The sequence below is a fragment of the Mesitornis unicolor genome, unplaced genomic scaffold (assembly GCF_000695765.1).
Source record: "Mesitornis unicolor isolate BGI_N332 unplaced genomic scaffold, ASM69576v1 scaffold9332, whole genome shotgun sequence".
Lineage (NCBI taxonomy): Eukaryota > Metazoa > Chordata > Aves > Mesitornithiformes > Mesitornithidae > Mesitornis > Mesitornis unicolor.
This window is the reverse complement of record NW_010171295.1, coordinates 92470-113747: the sequence shown is the minus strand read 5'-3', so window position 1 is coordinate 113747 and position 21278 is coordinate 92470. Positions and strand designations below refer to the sequence as shown.

At 41.4% G+C, this 21278-nt stretch overlaps 1 protein-coding gene across 1 annotated transcript in view; it reads right to left on the bottom strand.

Annotated features, from left to right (window-relative positions):
* Positions 1-21278, bottom strand: part of CEP112 (centrosomal protein 112kDa) — a gene marked incomplete at its 5' end in the record, with an annotated part of 126781 nt that overhangs the window by 14274 nt on the left and 91229 nt on the right. Inside the window, one exon of the mRNA XM_010179993.1 lies at positions 1494-1583. Coding sequence (XP_010178295.1) covers positions 1494-1583 — 90 coding nt within the window. The remainder of the gene's footprint in view (positions 1-1493; positions 1584-21278) is intronic.

Sequence of the window (21278 nt, the reverse complement as noted above, 5' to 3'; positions counted from 1 at the left end):
AGACTCTTTGAAGCCAAAATGCAATGTTTGTAGGCCAACTCCCTCATTACACCAAATTACACCACTGCAGCTAAGGGTGAACCTGGCCCAACATCCAGATTTGGGTTCACACAGAATCACACAGAACGTTAGGGATTGGAAGGGACCTCCAAAGCTCATCCAGTCCAATCCCCCTGCCGGAGCAGGAACACCCAGATGAGGTTACACAGGAAGGCGTCCAGGCGGGTTTTGAATGTCTCCAGAGAAGGAGACTCCACAACCTCTCTGGGCAGCCTGGTCCAGGGCTCTGTCACCCTCACTGAGAAGAAGTTTCTTCTCAAATTTCAGTGGAACCTCCTGTGTTCCAGCTTGTGTCCGTTACCCCTTGTCCTATCATTGTTTGTCACCGAGAAGAGCCTGGCTCCATCCTCATGACACTCACCCTTTAAATATTTATAAACATGAATGAGGTCTCCCCTCAGTCTCCTCTTCTGCAAACTAAAGAGACCCAGCTCCCCCAGCCGCTCCTCAGAAGGGAGATGCTCCACTCCCTTGATCATCTTTGTAGCCCTACGCTGGACTCTCTCCAGCAGTTCCTGTGCTTCTTGAACTGAGGGATGCAGGGGGGAGAGAGCAGAAGAGCTCATCACTGACTCCTGAGAGGAAACACATGAACGTAACACCAAGGGTGAATGAAGGTTCCCATGAGCAAGTAGGAACACAACAACTGGGGAAAAATATTTGAAATTAATGATTATTACTCTTCTACAACCGCCCCAACTTACTATTCCTGCAAGTATAGATTGAGAAATAATTTACATAGGATGTATGTTATGGATACAGTTTACTCAGCACCAAATAAAGTTCTCAAATGGTGCAAAAAGTGATTTGAATTAGAAATCTGTAAATTTGTATGTGATTCAGATATCCACCACCTGCATATTATCCTAAATACTTCAACTTAATCTGGTTTCAATGCAGATTGTTGGCTTCCTGTATCAATACCAGCCTGTAAACTACACATACATTATTTTGCTTGAAGCACAGTAAATCTCTGATTTCATTGAAAGTGTCCAGAATAATTTTAGCAGTATCAATCACATGGATGTTGTTTACAGACAACATGCCTGGACAATGAATACATAAGATCAGGAATAAAGATTATTTTTAACTTAGTTATTGTCCAATTATAATTCTCTTAATACAAGCCATTAAGCAACAGGTTCGAATAGTCTCAGAAACCTCTGTTAAAACAGTATAGTCAGTTCAAAATAAATGCATCACTTAACAGCTAGAACAGTGAAAATACCAACATGAAATAGAGAGCATGAGATAAGTATTTGCCTGTAGGGTTCAGACAGTTTAATTCTCTTTTATTACCAGCAAACAGAAAAGAAAGCTAGCAGAAAATTTTGTAGGAAAATATGTGCTCTTGCTTTGAAGCGAGAGATTATTTCTACCCATCGAACCTGCTTGCCCAAGGGAAAAGGATCTGGGGGGACAGCACCCGGTACCTGCTCGTGGGTCTCCAGCTCCCTGCGCTGTAGCTTCTTCTCCACAGCCTGCGCCTGACGCTGGTAAATTTCCACTTCATGTTGGAGGGCCTGAAACGATACCAACGGATGCAAAACACTCGTGAGAAACACGGGATGGCTGAAAAATGTATGGGTAATGTTGTTTAATGAGCTGATGAAGAAAACGGTGCAGCACCAGTGTGGTTCTTCAGGTGCGGCTGCTTCCAGCCGTACACGATGGGGGCTGAGGGGTGACAGACCCAGGTGGGCCACCCTTAGTGAGCGAAGTTATTCTGGACAGGTAGGACCATGGATTGAACAGGAGTAGTTGAGTCTGAGTAGGTCTTACTATAGGTTACAAGTATTCATACTAAAAATGTAACAAATATCCTCAAAGATCGAAAGGGAAATGGAGATGTTGCAATTGCAGCGACTGCAAATGTCTCTGGTTTTTGTTATCACCTGATTTGTACAACCTGTGCTTCCTAGGAGCACTTTCGCAGTGTACCAATAACTTTGCCTTTAAGCCAGAAGAATAATCCTGGAAAACCATGTCTGGAATTTGCAGTGAAAATGTATCCCACATTACTGAAACGGGATGCTCGCCGAGATGAAGGGCTCGCCTCCCACCCTGCAGTAAAGTCTACATGTGATCTACAAATGAAGTAGAAATGGCAATAAATAAAAGGACTATGATGATCATGTCACACTACTGCAACTATCCAGTCTTTCTTTAGTTCAGGAATAACCACGTCTAAACACAGGCTCATAAAATGCACTGACAAATTTATTTTGTCATTCTTGTTCTTCTTATATATTTATTTTTATGACGGCTCCCTCAGAGCCTTGATCTTTTTGTTATACCCTTAACAAAGGAACAGTGGTGCCCCGAGGAACTGATAGCCCATGTTATTTCTAACAGATACACACCAAACAAACAATACAAACTTCCAAGGATTTTTTTTTTTCAAGTTTCCTACTCATTGTTGAGTGTTTGAATACTCACTTAACATTTACTCACACATTTACTAAAAGCTTAGTTACGTTGTCAGCTTGAATAAAGGCATTGTTAACCGCGGGTGCTGACTTGAAGAGAAGTGCACAATGTGGACGGCAGATTGACACCGACACAGAGGCGGCTGTGGCAGCAGAAAGGGAATATTTTGAGTTATCTTTTGTATGTCAGGAAATCAGGGCATTGCTGCCCATCAGCTGAAAAGTGCGGCGCAGACTCAGGACTGGACCTGGGAAGGGATTTGCACTGGAGTTACACCATAAAATGACACTGAAGATGCCTCCAGTGCTGCTTTTTAAAAAGCTGAGCTGCACAGAGATGTTCTGGAAATGGGGACCAACACGTCCATGGTGGGCTTTGCAGAACACGCAATGCACTCAACGTTTGCTTCCTCCAAGTAGAAAACCTGTACATAAACCAGGAGCATTGAAAGTACTCGCAGTACAAAGATTTAACAGAAAAAAACCCCCTTGCTCTTTTCCACAGCAGTGAAATACTGTAGTCTCCAATCATTTACAGGATAAAATTGCTATTGAGATAAGATAAGAGGACTACTTATGATAGATCTTGCACGTTGTTTTGAAGTGATGCCAGGCATTAACTTTAAAGTCTTATAGCAATAAGACTATTAGATGTTCCGATGCCAAAAAATTTAACCAGACCCAAGCATGAACTTCAAATCTGCCCAGGGACTTTTCTGCTATCACCGCTTCTGAGAAATGTTGAAATCCAGGCTTTGAATACATAACCAGCCTTCAGTACTCAACAAGTCCTGCAGCACCAGGCATTTGCATTAATATAATGAAATAGACGTGTGAACTGTAAGCTCTTTGTACACTTAATTTTGCAAGGTAAAACACAAACAAGCACACTTTGATTTAAAAGCTAAAATGATCGGGTCATGCAATGTAGAAACGTCACGAGGAGCAGAGCTGCTCCATGAATCAGAAAGATGGCCAAAGACCCCATTAATTTGAGAAAAGTCCTGCCATAACTCCAAAGTGTCCAGACATAACCAGGACAGGAACATTCACAGAGCACGTTTTAGATAAGCTACGATGTATGAGCCAGCTTCTGCTACTTCCACAGCAAATTGCTTGGCACGGTGAAAAATAAGGAGGGAGGAAACCTTGCTGCACATCAGTCCTCCTACCTGGCCTCTTTCCCATGACTCTGAAGATGGTCAAGAATGTACAGAAATACATAATATATATGTACACACACATAAATATATCTGTGTATATAAATATATCTATGTATGTATGCATTTGTCACAGATTTATATCACGCTCCATCACACAGATCTGCAAGTACCAAACACAAAACAGGATCTCAAATGGTTCCTGGTAATGACAGCAACCACACAGTGGCAAAGAGGAGAATTGGCAGCTGCTGTTTCCTTCCTTAATTTCTCCATTTTTAGTTTTCTTAAGTACAACAAACAAGCATACTTTGCAGAGCAGAAAACAAGAAGTTCCTTTAAATCTGACGGTTTGCAATGCATCTTAAAGTAATTTAACTTGGGAAATTCAGATGACATGCAGTCTTTGTTAGGTCTATCTACTCCAGGTAGTGTTTGTGAGTGTGGAGCGCACGTATTTTGTTTCATTACGAGAGCAGAAAATGTCTTAAATAAGTCCAATTTAGAAAGAAGGTATTTTTACTACAGCATGTAGGTGTAACAAACTACGTCTTATAATTATCCATCCACCGGCTGTCCAAACCAGAATATACTGTATGAGTTTATGGACTTTTCCAATCACATCACAACTGGCTGTTGGTACATTCTGTATTGGGATGGCAGCAAAAAATGACTTAACTCCTCTGATCCATCGTAACCACCTCTAACTTGACCGTTTTTGGACTACTGCTGTGTTGCATATCCCTGCTCCTACCGGTGACAATGTGGAATCTAGCTTTGTGTATAAAGGATGTCCCATGAGTAATTCAGTGTTCGTTCGGGTATTTCAGCTTTCCTATCAGCACAAGGACAAAAAAAGTAAAACCAAAAGATCGGGGTTTGATCAAAGCCACGCCGAAGGAAAAAAAGCAACATCAAAATCCTATGGTTGCTGTAGTTTCCTGCATATAATTAGCTCTGAAAATAGTAATTAGAAGCAAGCTTGTTGCCCATGATTTTAATTTTCTAGGAGGAATCATGATGGATGTCATGAATAATGCGCCCTTTTGAAGATCACACTGAAAATTCTCTCTATTGTCAAAAAGCTGCGTATGGAGTGGCCAGAGCCTGAATGCTGATGGCTGTTTCTGAAGCTACCAGTACCTCGAATCTTTTTCTGCACCTAACAGAGAAGCTTTTGTATGCAAAATACTCCCAAAAACAGTAGACACTTAGTGCAGGTACACCACAGAACATCTCCTTTGTAATATTAAACAGTGGGGTTTGCTTGGTTTAGAAATACAGGTTTTATTCTACAGCTTCAAAGTGTCAGATTTAGCCCAAATAGTAACAAAGCTGATGTTTAATAACTGCTGAGATGAAGGAATAGGGATACAAAAAACAAGTTTTAAAAAAGGCCAATTTTTAAGTGTCAGAGGCTTCCTTCCCCGAATGGAAAACAAAGCCTAACTTATGTAGTTGCATTTTTCCAGGTACAGAATTAATCCCCGTCCCTCAGCTTTGCTAAGTTGACTTACATCACTGTTATAAAGACAGTAGGGTTTTTTCAGTGAAACCGGCTTTCAAATGCCATGTAAACATGTTTGCTGTTGAAAGTCTACACCATACCTGACCTTGGAAGTGCTTTGTGTTGGCCTGAGAACAAAGAAGTGCAATGTTTTGCTTTCCAGCCCAGATATCCTACACTTTGAAAAGCACTTAAAAATGTAAATGAGATAATAAGCTCTCCTGCAACAATGTGGGTGAATTGCAGCTGTATAAAAGGAACATTCATTTGATTTAGTTAGGAAAAAAATGGAAAGGTTCCTAAAATAAAATCATATTGAAATGTTTTGGTTGCACACAGCATTGAGAGACATGAAGGAAAATAATGGCATTGAGACCACGCTGCTGAAATATTACGCTCAGATTTTGGGACCTCGAGTGGAGCTGGTGGATGAGTCCATTGCTGTCACTGCAACACATGAAATGTTTGGGCGGATATGAAACAAGAAAGTAGCATTTGAATTGCATTTCTAGGTAAGTGCTATTTTTGTCCCTATTATTCTATTATCACCAGTGAAATGGTTAATGACATTTATATACACACACACATATATATATATATATATACACGCTTCAAACTCAACTCTGCTCATGGTGACTTGGATGCTTTGGAGATAAGAAAGCATCACGCGGGTTAAGGAGATGCTGGAGGGATGCATGGGACCGGAGGAATCCAGCCCGAGAGCTGGGTGCCAGGCTGAGCACTTTATATAAAATAAAATAAAACAACTTGTAAAGCGTATAGTTTTGACAAGGAGCCATAGAGAGACAAAAAGGTATGATGCCAGCATGACAAAATCCCTTTTCAAGGCAGGAATAAATTTTTGGCATTAGTTACAGGGCTTAATCTAAATCAACTAAAAGCTGGGAAGAGAAAGAGTTCTAAGAATCACATGAACAAGTATGAAATGGGAATATAGGAAGGATTTAGTCTTTAATATTTGAAAACTGACTTGATTATCCTTTAACTACAGGATGTAAGTCTTGGATTCCCTGAAAAAACATTCAGTTCTGGAAGAATTACATAAACAGAAATAATAATTATTTTTAATTACTCGGTATTGGCTATTACTGTTCAGATACTGCATTCACAGAGGTGCGATGTTTTGCTTCTTCACCTTGAAATAATTTCCCACTTTTGGTGTGTTCCAAGGCAGGGCTGGATTCGTGCTCCCATCACATCAGTGGGAAGCCTGGGATCACGCTGATCTGTCTCTCTGGTACTGAAGGTTGAATCCCTGAGTGACAGCCATAAGGAAAGGAAAATCTTCTAGAAAATGTTAAAACCCCAACATCATTTTTCCCTTTGAAACAAAAAGTGTGAGCAGGAAAGTCACTGCTGGTCGTGATCGGATTATGCCAGGTAATGGCAGAGTCTTTCTGAAATACAGACGTAATTCGTACTGGCTGGATCAGCAACTCCACACACGTGGATGTGCAGCTGTATCAAGAAAAGACCTCAATATTTATGACCAGCACAGAATAATGTTACAACTACAGGTAGTAATAGTTAGCACTTTTCATCCTCAAAGTGTTCTTCAAACATTACCAAATTAATATAATTAGTTAATGAAAGATGCAGTAATAGAAGCTACCATAATTACCCACTGTAGTTTTAATTATCTCCTCACTACTGCCCACAGAAGAAGGCTTCCACTTTACATCCTCAAAACATGTGCCAACAATAATCCTGAATACAGGGCCCTCTTCAAGTGTCTTCTAAATTCAAATGACATCCATTGATGTGCTTTCTCTACTTGTCCATGAGCAGAAAACCCAGCTCTGGAGCTCTAAAGAACATCCATGTGAATGTTAACAAAAATCCAAGCAAATGTTGTTTCAGAAGTGACATGAAGCTGTAAGTATGGGCTGTCTGGGCAAAAACTTCTTTACACTAGGTGGGCTCTCAATTTACACACAGAATCACACACAGAATTGCTCGGTTGGAAAAGACCTCCGAGATCATCACGTCCAACCGTTCCTGTCTACTCCCTAAACCATATCCTTAAGTACCTCACCTACCCACTCTTTAAATACATCCAGGGATGGTGACTCCACCACCTCCCTGGGCAGCCTGTTCCAGCTTCTGACGACCCTCTCAGTAAAGAACTTCCTCCTCATCTCTAACCTGAACCTCCCTTGGCACAGCTTGGTGCCGTTTCCCCTTGTTCTATCCCCCATCACCTGGGAGAAGAGCCCAGCACCCACCTCTCCACAACCTCCCTTGAGGTAGTTGTAGGTAAGTAAATTTAGGGTAAATTTAGGGTCAAATGCAACTCTTATTCAAAGAAAGTAGGCCAAGTATCCCATCAAGATTAATATCAGAATTATAAATTTAGAATTATTTTCACTGAAATATTTTATGGAGATACGTAGATTTGTCTGGGTTTATCACTACTATAAAGAAATTGGGGAAATACAGCTATGAAGATCACTGACATAATGCCACGAGTGGAGTGCATTTTTAAAAAGTGAAATTCTGATGTTTGAGCCAAATTGTTGGTGCATCCTCAATGCTTTTGGCTTTTCAAAGAGCTTTTGCCCGGTGCTCGCTCTCCGTGCTGCATTCCAGCGCGTGACTGAAAACCCCCGTACTTAAATTCTCCCTTGTTTTTTGGTGTAAAGCAAAGGAAATCTTCTGGTTTTAACCTAACACATATGTTTGCTGCTCACATATGGCAAAATTCCTTTCTGGTGGGAACTTTTTCGCTGCTGCTGCGACACACTATATATCCAAGAAGGCTCCTTTGATGTTGAACTATTGCTCCACTACTCATTATGCTACTGATTCAATATGAAAGGCAAAATTTCTGTGGCTTTTGTTAAAACAATAGCTTTGTTTTCGCAAACAAAGTTCTCCACAACCTGTGTGCAGGGACCGACATTACTGCAACAGAAAAGCAAAGCTCTCTATTATTTTATACTGAAAATAGTCACGGTGTTTAATAACACGAATTACTCTTCCATCCTACAGGTAACATCACAATTACTATTATGACTGTACAGAAAATTTATGCTTTATTGCTCCTCAGGAGCAGAAATTAAAACACCTTAAGCGGTATTTTACATTTCTCTAACACTTTCCTTCCACTCACGCCGTAGCCTTTAACCATCATTTCAACTTCATCACCTGGGTGCTCAAAGCTACACACGGGTGGGGGAAAAGAGACCAATCTGCAGTGCCCTACTTTGCAATGACAGAACAGCAAATCTGGGGATCTTCACACCCAATAAATGATTTTTAACCACTAAACACTATTTCATGAAGAGTGAACATGAATTGCAACACGGAATGAAAATGCAAATGGTAACAGCTTTGGAAATGTGTCCCTAAAAGAGCTGGTTGCCTGTTTTCTGCTATAATTATGAAAACAAAGTGTGGTTTTGGTCAGGATTCAGATAAAAAGGGGTGATTTCCAAAGGCACAGAATTGATCAAGTCCCACTTGGAATAATGTGCCCTCACCAGTCCTCATTGCTCCCGGGAGCTGCCAGCAGGAGCTGCCCTTGTGAAGTACAACCACTCCTTCCCTTGGGGGACATGGGGACAAAAAGAGGGGTTGAGGAAGGAAGGGAATCATTTGACTCTAGGAACAAAACCCAGACTCTCCAGTAGGAGTGAAGAATTTTTAAAGTAGGTCACTTTTGCACGGACGTGCAAACATTTCCCCAGTGTGGCAGGCTCTAATGCTGCCCTATCTTTTGTGATTCATAGGCAAAAGACTGATGGGCACTGTCTCATACTTTGGCTGCTGAGTGGACCATCAGCATTAGCTCCTGAGCAGTCCCTTAACACTTCCACATCAGACTTCATCCCAATTGGTCTTTTGGAGATTCCCTGTTAACATAGAACTGTTAACATGCATATTTTTTCCTGCTTTGTTCCTATAAAATATCAGCGTGTCTTCAGCACTTCCTAGTTGGCTGACCAAAGTTTTAGGACCATTTTTCTGCAAAGCCTTTAGCCGTATATCCTTAAAACACCTTGACAGCACCAGCAGAGCTATTCGTAAGCTTAAAATTAGGCAAGGGCCTAAGCTTTTTGCTGAATCAGGGTTTCACTGCACGGCACTCAAGTCTTTTGAATCACAAAGCGTGTCATAAGGCAAGCCCTGCAAAGATAAAAATTCAAAGCAAACAGCAGTATAAATGGTAAAGTTAAGGGTTTTTATCAGGGGAAGCCAGGGAAGGAATTGTTTTCACTTTGGTTTTAGTGGCCCAGGTGATAGCAGAGGAGGAGGGAGGCAGGGTTCAAAGAGCAGCAATAAATTCGCTTTCATCTGCTCTTCTCGCTGGCCCACAAATTCAACGAGCAGCTGCCACGGGTGAGCATTGCTTTGGGGGGTACCAGCACATTTTAGGGTTGCTGCGATGAAGCCATTCGGAAAGCTCGTCAGCTGGGAAGACTGACTAGAATATTTACCTGGAGTATTTTGTTAGCATGCTTTAAAAGTGGCTTTTCTTTTTCACCAGCCTCCGTGGGTTTCATGGTCAAGAGCAGGGACAGAAGTTGCCAGAAGGAGAAATCTGCTGAACTTTTTCCCTCTTTCACTCTCAGAGGTGCAGACAGAAACACCAACGGTTCACATAGACCAGATAAAACGAATCTTTTAAATCCAAAGAGACCATGACATCTTAAGCATACACTTATGAAGGAAAAGTTCAAAACTCCATTTTAAACCACTTATGAGAGGATTTACCAAGATTCTGCCTAATGTTCAGCTGACGCATTGTCAAAAACATTTATCACAAACCTTTTGAAGTTTCTTAGCTCCCCTCTAGTTATTAAAACTTGAACTGCAGAGTTTGTTATCAGCCTCAGAGCACACACAAAATACATCAGGTATTTTTAAAGTCAACCTTTCAGTCTGATTTTGAGACTATCATAGCAAAGAAAACATTCCCAATCAGGTTAATGTCTGACAGATAATGCTGAGCAGGCGTAACTGCTGCGCTTGATTGATCCGCGAGACAATTTCCATTTCCTAATTTGCTTTTTATTAAACACTTTGCAATCAAAGGGAACGGCAAGGAGTCTGCCACTCTCGGAGCAGGTTTCCTGTGAAGACTCGATGTCAGCTTCGACGTTTTCAGGCAACTTCTTGAATTTTGGATGCTATGTCTCAAACATCACCTCAACGGATACGCTGTGCTAGTGAAAATCTGCCATCGTGAATACAGAATAACCAGTAAAACATCTGGGTTTGCTGCTTGCTGTATTCCTACCAACAGCTCCGCAAAAACAAACATCAGGGGCTGGAGCAGAATTTCCTGCAGTGATTCAGAGAGCATCCGACCGATGATAAAGCGTATTTATCAATCATTTGCTGAACAAGGCAATCTTCTCACCGCCGGGGGCTTCATTCCCAACTGAGTTTATCACCAAACTGCCACTTTAAGTGGGTGTTCGGAAACTTTGCACCTGGAGATGGACCAGAGGTTCCAGCAGACCCCTGGTGCCCTACAAATGTCTCCTCAAAACGCACTCCTCGTCACAGGCGCATGAAGATCTGCAAATATAAACATTTCTAACAGGCTTTCCGAAACATCTTCTTTTCCAAGGCTCTTTTTAAAAGTACATATGAAAGGCTCAGATATTTCTAATCAATTGGCTCTTCAGATTCAGAGTCAGGAGAAAACTATTTATTTTGTGCAGTCACCTAGCAGACTTGTCCAATATTGCTGGAATTCTCCCCTTTATATAAAATAACACGTATTCTCTTACACACACACATGAAAAAAGAAATCTCATAATGTCTTTATACCTTTCAAAGTAACCTTAACCAATGATGTGAACTCACAGGCAAAACGCTGCTGTTTGAACTGAACAAGAGCGAGCTTGACTCAGCGGTGCCTGCACACTCAGTGCGTGTGCGATGTGAGAGGCAGAAGAGAAACTTCTTCTAAAATGAGGTCTGCAAGCCAAAAATGGGATGAATCTTGACAGGGCACGATGCACACTTGGAAACTTAGAAATTCTTTTATTCAAAGTCTTTAATGACCTCCAACCCAATTACATTTGCAACAAGACACGATAATGCAACTGCTCCCATTTAAAAGTATGTGTGAAAACTGAGCAGTTTTGAAGCTCGATGCTTCTCTTTTTTTTTTTAATCATGTTGAGATGAAGCTCATTTACTTAAAAAGAAAAAATGAAACAGAACGTCCTCTGCAGCTGGTCAAACAGATTACGAAACTCTAATCTCACTAGCCTGAGGAAAACCAAAACTGTTTTTCAAGTATCTATTTTATAGAGCACTGGCTTTATACTTTTAAAAAGACGCATTAACAGAACAGATCAGAACATCCCAGACTGTTTCTGATCTAGTTAATCATATGACGTTATGACAGAGACGCTTGCTGTCATAATGCCAGTGTTGCTAAACATTTCTAAAATCCTTTCAGTTCGTATTTTTTCAAGATTAGACATGGGTAAGATCTATTTCAGCTTCTTTAGAAGTTTTTACTTCCATCTGAGAGCTCTAGAATACCAGTACAGAACATTTGATGTAGACAGACAGACGTGTACACTTACAGCAAAGAACAATGTCAGGCTCTGCAACTTATTTAAATGTTTCTACCAGCTTTTTATTCAAAATATTTTAGTCTAATTCCTGCATAACCTGTTTGTGGGAATACCCACCCCACTATTTCTTAGCTCTGAAGTAATCTTTTTTTTGCTGAACTGGAACCATCAATAAAAAAATAAGAATTTGTCTAGCTTAAATTTATTGGCTGTGCTTCCCTATTCAAGCTGCACTTGTTGCATCTCTGAGGACTGATGCATATTGGACAAATTTTGGCTTGCAAACTTCCACGTGCCCGTTCAAGCCAGCCCTGGTAGGATCAGACCAAGGACTCCTCAGTAGGGACCCCAAATTGAGCAGTGCTGCAACAGGCAACTGCTTGGCTGCACTTGAACCAAACAGCCAACATTTGATCTTTTGATGCTGGTAATTCCACCAAAATAGGTAATAAATTAGGTGTAAATTCTATAAAGGCAAACTACAAAGAGGATGAGAGGCAGAAAAACACTCGCCCAAGCTACTGTTGTGTCTCAGGTACAGTTTTGTGGAGTGTCAAGAGCTCATATCACCGCTGTGACAAAGCAGATCTGATTTCAATGGAGTTTTGATTTTGTTTAACTTTTTAAAGCCTTTTTTGACGCAGTTTTGAGCTGAATGATGGCTGAGAGACCATGCTGATTCAGAACAAAAACCCATCCAAGACTATTAAATACAGACAGCAACTCCCTTAAGCTGTATCTTGCTGGAGAATGGGAACATATATTGAGGAAATGTCCCTAAAATTTTAGCCTGTTCTACTCTTTCCTGGGCATCTGTTATCAGCTGCCATGTCCCAGCAAACAGAGACAAGGGACTCCAGTTTGCCCCAGCACATCCACTTCTATTTCCCTTGAGCCAAAATAATCCTTGCAGTTCACCTTCTGCAGGACATTCAGGCTTTCGAATGACAAGTGTCAAGTCTCGATATCCACAGTACACTGCAGTCATGACCCAAAATGCTCTGAACAAGAAAAACACCCCAACCAGGGTCTTCTGGTTTGAGAAATGGTTGGTGAGAATGGCTCTGCCCAGGTACAAAATACTACAAGGGTCTGACCAGCCGAGCAAGGCTCGATCAATGCTAAGTGAACGACTGCCAAACCTGTTTGGCACATCTAAAAGAAGACAGGCTCTTTTCATTTTCTCTTCCTTTTTGTTTTTTTATATATATATGTAAGTAGTTCCAAATATTCCTCTATGGATGACATTTTTAAAATGCAAAACCATTAAAAATAACCGAAACCAGATCAAGTTCTAAAGCACCACCGGTTTCTCATTTATGCCGCTACATACGAACGTCTCTCATTAGACCCGCTCAGCACAAAGAGCGGAGCTTTCCAGCTACTTCACACACGCTCCAAAACTTCTCCTTATCGCAAATAAGACATAAACTGCAGAAAAACACAATATAAGGCGCAGTGCAATAGAAATAACTCTACGATTGTTAAAGTTGCATAAATCTTGATCTAGTTTCAGGGCCTGATAAGAGAGCATAAATAAGGTTGTCCTCTGCAGAGCAGGTTTTGTAAACAGCAAGTCAGAGCGAGAGAAGGGACATTGGGCTCCTCACACACTACAAAGGCCGGGTTATTAGAGACAGGCGCTAGCAAACGAGTCCACAGCCCTGCCAAACTTGATTGCAAAGGCACATTTCCACAGAACTCGTTGAGTCCTGGCAGAGGTCAGCAGAAAGGAAAAAGCAGCATATAAACACTTAAGGCAAGTATAAACGTTAACAGCGACGACAAAGACCTCGCTGTATTCCTTGCCCATCGATCACTTCACATTTACCTGTGGCCTCCTTGCTTTCTGGATTTACACAAACACAAGTGGAAGTGATGCTTTATTCTGGTTTGAGGAAGAAAATAATGCATCGGGTATGAGCTGCTCCTTGGGGCTTAGAGCACAGCTGTGGTCAGAGGTGTTTCCAGGTATGCAGACAATTAAAATCCACTGATACGATTTGAATTATGGAGTCTTCAGTAACTGCTGTTTTACCTTGCTGAATTACAAGTGCAAAACTGTGAAGGATATGAATGATACTAACATTATGAACAAAGAAATGTAAGGAATTTAAATATAGCAATGCTTTTTTTCTGAAGCCAGAGACAGCCAATGCACGTCTTGGATTTATCCTCCACGCTGCCTGCAGAGTTCTGGCTTGGTGCAATGGTGCAGGTGTTCCTGCAGGTATCTAACATTTGGTAGCCTGCATTTTTATTTAAACAGTTTCATTCGGCCACTCCCAAGCTTCTCAGTAAGCAAACAAACTCACTTTTCATGTTTAATTTTCTCTGGTTTGTACTTTCACCCTCTCTTACATCACAGATTTGGAAGAGAGCAGCAGCTCGGAGAGCACCCGGGGCTCTTGACATGGTGCAAAGGATCGCACACCATCCCTCGCTGGATAAACACATCCCCTTCCCCTGTCTCCTCCAGGTCAGATCCTGGTGGTGGAAGGGTGGACACTGGGTGAGAAGGGAGTCCCGCTGGACCATGGCACCACGTATGGGTACCCATGGCAGTCCCTGAGCAGTCGCATAGAAAACACAGAGAGCAACACTACAGCACCTCAGGATTTAACATCTTTTGCACAGTTCTAATACAGAGAGCTGGTACTTTATTCCCCAGGAAAAGGCACTGTTTCATTTTCTCCTGATCTCGCTCTAGAAGAACCTCCATCCATTCCTTTTTGTTTCACCAATGATCTGATTTGTTTTCAGGACATGATCAAGCGATGCTCTCCTTCCTCCCCAGACAGCAAGCGTCATTCCTGGTCTGAACTGTAAGGGAACAACCCCCAGCACAAAACTGAGCTGTGACTTTATGGCAGATCACAAAAAGGGAAGCGAAGGGTGCACTGTGAGTTTTGTCTTCCAAGGCCAACACGGACAGGTTTGAAACCTGTGATCTCATGCCATAGGAACACGGCATAGTCAGGGCATACGTTTCCAGCACAAAAACACTCGTGAGGTGATCTGATGTGACTCTGTTCACCTGCCAACAGTCCTGGCAGAAAAAGAAACAGGTTCTAGACATGAGCTGCTGCTGGAGGCAAAGCAAGACCCATTAAAAGAGCTGCCCTGACCTGCGAGGAACTGGTCCTTTTGCTTTGAACTTCAGCAGATCTTAATGAATTCTTCATAACCGGCAATCTGGGGTTTTCACTGAGGATATACTTCTTTTGAGGTGCCAAATGCCATATTCAACATCAGAAATACAAATGTTGAGTCTCCTGGTTGGTAGGCCAAGCTGGTGAAGGCAGTTCCAACAGGTATCTTCACCACTACTGTGTTGTATCGGGGATGAGATTTGTACATGAATATGCATCAGTGCTGAAGGATTTGCTTTCATAATTATTAACATGTTGACTTAATTGAAGTTATTGACTTCAGTGCTGTGAAACCTTGAACTAAAAATTAGCAGAGACAGCTTTAGTAACAGAAGAAGTTAAAAAGTGGTTGTGTTGGAGGAGCAAGGCTTTTGTTGTGCTTGACCAATCTCTGCTTTACAGCTCTTCCAGTTCTCTGTTACCTGGCAGTTTCAAAGGGGATGTTGGCAAGAAGCTCATTTAGAGTCCCAAATTTTCTCTCTAGGCAACTCTTATTTCAGTGTCCTAACCATAAATTCAACAGACAGACCCCTCAGGAAGAAGACAGGTAAACTCTTTTTGCTCCATCAATTAGTTTCCTATGAAGGAATCCAAGCTTTTGGAAGAGGCCAGAGACACAAAACTATTGATACTTGCACAGAAAAGCTTCAGCCTTGAGGTTCCCCATCTTTTCTATAGGAATCCTTCATCCTCAAGTTCCCAGTCTTCTTCATGCATGTTTTCAAGGGTCGACAAATAAAATATTTGCTATGTCAAATCCTCAACATCAATGAAGAGAACCAGCAGTGTAGATGGTGCATGAATCAGCAACGACAAACCATTCCTAGGGAAGGGATCCCAAACTCCCATGCAAGATGGAGCATACACATTAAGTGCAGAATCCACGTGAAAAAGGCTCAAAGAATAATGTCTATTTTCAATAAAACTAACATAGCTTTTTCCCTTCTTATACACACATGTACTATATGAACAGATAAAGACACTTTCTGCAAGGCAACAAGGTGTACTGGCCTAAGCAAAAATGTTTACAATACAAATTTTAATGGGAAAAGCAGCAAAGTACAATATACAGGAACAGGATTTTTGCTGTTTCTGGACTCTAATGCTATTTTGGCTGCCAGGAGTACACAAAATTTCCACTGAAGGGCAAGTTAAACCAACTTGCCTTAGGATGGAGGCATCCGAAAACTTACTGAGGTCACCCTGTTAGTGCCTATGCATTCTCTAAGCAGATGAACCGCTTCAATTTGAAGCCACGTCAAACCACAAGAACTGGCTGATAATAACACTCAATTAAAATGATCTCGTTTCTCTAGAAAAAACCTGGCTAGCAGCTACATCACACGTTTTCCAGCTGGGCACAATAGGGCGATTGATGCTCGAGGGAAACAGGATAGGTTTTACGTCAAGGGTCAGCTTTGGTGACAGTATTTGTAGATTTGACCTCTTACACAAAATTGTGGGACGAAAAAGCCACTTCTGAGCATGCAACTGAGAGACAGTCAGGGCTAGAACTTGCAAATACATAAGTTGTGCTAACTGGATATTGTGCAAACCGCAAACTTTACACTCAATGCATATTTGTAGCTTTTGATGTCGCACTTGGTGCTGCTTCACACCACTCCGGGCTTCCTGAGCAAAGCAGAAGCTGCTCCCCTGCTAGGCTGCCTGGGCGAGTTTGCCATCTGATCTACTGCATACGCAGATAAAAGTCACCGCATACTTTTTTCCTTTTCAAGTACAGTGCTGTAACTTGGATAGTGCCTTTATTCTCAACTCCACCGATGCAAGAAAGTGGCAGAAATATGGCAGCTTTGGCTGCTTTCCTTTAGTAGCTCTTTGTAACTAATCTTTTAATGCTAAGGAAACAATAGGTATTTTCATTTTGTATGGAAAAAAAAACCACTCTAGTTAGAGAAATTAAAGGCAATGACTTCCAAAAACTGCAAGAGTGACCACTTGAGTCTACTGCTGCCCTGCCTTTAAATATTGGTAAATAATTACCCTGTGCAGGTATCAGATTCACCACACTTCTCTTGTTACACTTAAGAAAAGCCCAACTATTATGGAAATGGTCAGTTTAACAAAGATATTTCTATTTCGCTCTGATCTGCCATTCAAAAGTGTTTGCCAGTCATTTTTTAAAGAAATACTCTGATATTTGATCTGCTTGAGTTTGAGTTACATGTAAAGCTGGAGAGCCAGCAGAAAATTCTAATGGAATCTGAAGATTTCTAAAGTCAACACTCGTTTTGGCAAGAGCATTTAAATGCATAGAGCTGAAATCCGCAGTGACTCCCTCCTGCTGATATCCCTGGGGCAGACAGCCCCATGAATAGTAAAAACCCCAAAGTAACCTAGATTTGAACACACAGTTTTGCAAAACCTGTTTACACAAACCCTGGCAATGGTGTGGGCATGCTGGAATCAGCCAATGCAATCTGGTGTTATCTTGGCTCCCTCCTGGGACGAGCCCCACCATTGGAAAGGTATCGAAGGGAAATACTGATAAGTAGAGCAGGTTCCACATCCCCAGATCTCAATTTGCCAAACCCCACGACTCGTGTTGCTGTGCCAGGCTTTAAAACATCTTTTACTGCAGAGCAATAAATGTTTGTGGACCAGGGAAGGTTTGCTTTGAAGATGGCATTTTCTCCAGCAGCCTTTAGCTGGTGGAAGACACGGTTCACACATATTGTGTTTCCACCTCCACGGCTGGAGAAGCCCTGCGGTCCAGGCTGCGTTCCAGGAACCGACTGGAACTGGAACAAAGAGCAGCTTGGAAAGGCTGCGGTGCTGTGCACAGCCTGTTTTACAGATGCCCTGTGCTTGGAGGACATTAGGCATCGGTTTTATCTTTATCTTTTAGTTTTCTCTGCAGTAACGTCCCAGACTTTGCAGCACCAGCTCTTCCTCCCGGGCAGGCAGCCTCGTCACTCTGCCATCTCTCCTCAGCTCTGCCTTTCCACTGCTTTCTCCTCCACATTAAAGACCCTGTGCTCTTTGGAGAATAAAACGTCTTTGAAATGCAACAGTAAGCTGTAACCACCACAGCAGCCTTAGAAAAGCTAATTTTCATTTTTGGATATCATATTCATAAACATTGTCTGCCCTTTTTTATTATCTGCATATGCTTATATCAGCATTACTTAACACTTACAAACAAGTGTATTTCTCTCTACCTTTCTAATCGCCTAGGTCCCCATTCAGTGATATTACTCCTGTCCTGTCAGTTAAAAGCAGAGAATTTTATGGCTTGTTTCGAATTTCTTTTTGCCATTTTCCCAGTGCAAAATTAGTGTAGTCCACCTCATTAAAAGAAACCGATAGCTTTGCTATGTAAGACTTTGTAGTTTGTTATGCATTTACGGAATCTTTAATTCCACAATTTGGAGAGTGATAGGTGTAAGGTGGCAGCCCTTCTAAGGCAAAATACAAATTAAAAGGACTTCACACAGCAAAGCTCCTTCTGGAGGGAAAGCAAAGCACTGAGGACAACAATAACATAGGAAAAAGTGAAAATACAAACTTCTAAACCTGCCAGATAAAGCTGGACTGCAGTTCAGAGGACCAGGCAAGCACTAGCTCTAGTCTTTTATAAAACTTGTAAGTCTGATTTTGCTGTTGGCCACGGTAAGTTCTTCAATGTGTTGAGACATGAAAAGTCAAGAAAAATGCCAGAGTGCAAAGCTTGCTGCGGGAAAAAAAGATGACTCAATTCTTTGTCTCACAAAGCATGTCAAAGATATTATAAAGTGCTTACAGATGCTCAGCCGCTCGCCTTGCCTGATTGGCCAAACATCTGAAACCCTGTAATTTGGAGGAGAAGGTACTCTGCTGCAGACGATGAAATGATTTCTGTGGCAGCAGAAACAGAGATAGGATTTTGAAAAGGAGAGAGGACTTTTTAAAATCAGAATTTCAGTTGTGACCAATAACTACATGACATTAACACAGAAGTCGGCCTATTTTTATGATCATATACAATGAATGTGTCAGTACAGTCTCTTAAAGACAACCACGGGATGGAATCAAGAGACAGAGCATGAGCAGCAGTTGAAAAGCTTGGGGTTAAACCCTCATTTCTCTAAACAAAGACTATGAAAAACAGGTGCCTAAGAGTGAACCCCATGTAAAAGAGAAAGCAAAACCATAAAAGACCTGCAGATTTCATTTACCCAAACGGAAGACACGATTTCCTCTGCTGATCAAACAGAATACAGGAAATTATGAGCAGGATAATGTTATTTGTCTGGTAAATTTTAACGCCTGCTTTACAATGCTAAGGTACAAACATTGGTGCCTTGTAATTCCTCACTAATAAAAGACACTGCAGAGTTATTACTATTATTATAGACTAAAGTCAGCAACAGAGAAAGAGAAGTCCATGAAAAATTACTCCATGTATTTAACATCAAGATGATCCCTTAAAACTCTTTATTTCACCATGCTGAATAGTTTATCATGGCAATGTTTACCCACAAAAGCAATAGGATGGAACTGAGATGCTGCTGGAGGAGTGTGACATCCACATCTCTGAAGATCGCCAGGGACTGACAGCATTTGGCACGTGTGGCCATCCGACCATCACCAAGTGCCGCATGTTCTGACCAGATGTCTTCTAAGACACGAGTCAGTGTCCACTTCAACAGCAAAATGCTGACCCATAAAAAGAACCTACATCATCTTCATACGAGTTAAAATAAAAAATACAGTACTCAACAGTAGTCTAGAATCTCAGAGCCAACCCTACTGCATCAATGTGTATGGAGAAGAGAGCAAACCAAGACTCACTTAAGAAAAAAATCCTTGAAATGCTGTATGTCTTCACTGTACCCAAAGTTTCAGACTTTCATTTTTAGTTTACAGGTTCTTTTTTCTTAATTAATGTCCTCAGTGCTATCTGTTACACGTGGCCACAGACTCCTGAACAACCACTCATTGCAGTAAGTGACTGTCAATACAAAGAAAATGCTGACCATGTAAATCATTCCCCCTTTATTTGCCACAGCTTGGAAACTTGTCAGCAGCTGTAACAAAAAGGGAAAGGACTGAATTGTCCAGGTTTTCCCAAAAAGAGATTGCAAGTGTATTTCTTAGATGTGGCTTTCACACTGGGTGATGTCCCTTCAGAGTCAGGCTATGGGTTTGTTACTGTTGGGATCCCGAAACTGCTCTCACAGAAGGGCTGATGGACCAACTGACGCACAGATCCAGAGCTCAGGAGGCCAAAGTGAATTCCCATCCTTGTCACAACCCTTGGACAAAGTCAAGGTTCTACCCTCCAGGGTCTCATCTGCAAGACAGGACCAAAAATGTTTCTCCTGTGTACTCTAGATCAGGTCAATTTAGGTTGAATGCTCTCTGTTGCCTCTCTTCCATTAATAACAACCATAAGGACATCTAAAGCACTGTGAGTTAGCTTTGCTTAGGACTTTTAAATCAAGACATTAGAATTACTTATTTCTTATTAAACCCAGCAATGGCTATAGCAGAGCACGATGGTGGTCTTCCCAAAGGTATTTTAAGGACATCAGACTGAACAGTTCTGCAGAGCTACAGTAACTCAGTTGATGTTCCCATAGCTCTGACATGCTTTAATCCAAAATATTATTTGTAATTACAAGTGGAATTTGCTCATAAACATGGCCAATAATGAACTAACCACAAAATTAGCTTGTTCACAAAACTTTTAAAAGCAGTTTTTCTGACAGACCGCATTTGAGACATGTTTGTAAATGCCATCAGTATATTTTGACAACTGCTTTGTGGAAACAAAGATATCAGGTGCCCTGACAGAAATGTTCTGAATGCTTTAAAATATCCCAAGGTTTAAAAGAATTTGTTTTAGTTTTAGCGGGAAGCAAACATGAAGAGGAGGGGGGGATTATGCCAATAAAACAAGGAGGTCATGCGGCCACGTCACCCCGGCGCTGCAGGACATGGGCAGATGGGGAGGTGGCCCAAGACACCACACACCCCCATTATGGGGCAATTTGTTGACATGATACACCAAAATAGAGAGATATCAATGTAACCCCATCCCGTGGGTTTCCAAAATAAAAGGAAATAGAGTACTGACCACTAGGACTGGCTCAAGCACAAGGATATCAGAGTATTTTGTTATAGTTTCATTGAGAAATTTCACTGTGTTGATAAATCCTTCAGTCTAAACTCTGCATAGAGGAAATGACTTTACTGCTCCAAGAGACAACAGCATCTAACAAATATATGGCGATGCTGAGACTACTCAATGCCCACATAGGTCCACTCAACTTAAAACCAGAAGTTTTCTCCTTTGTTCTGCTGTAGCTATAAAATGCACTGTTGCTTTCTTCCTCTCTTAACATTTTAAAACATAACGAAGGAAAAAACAACTGTTTCAAAATTTTTCACATGAAGGGGAA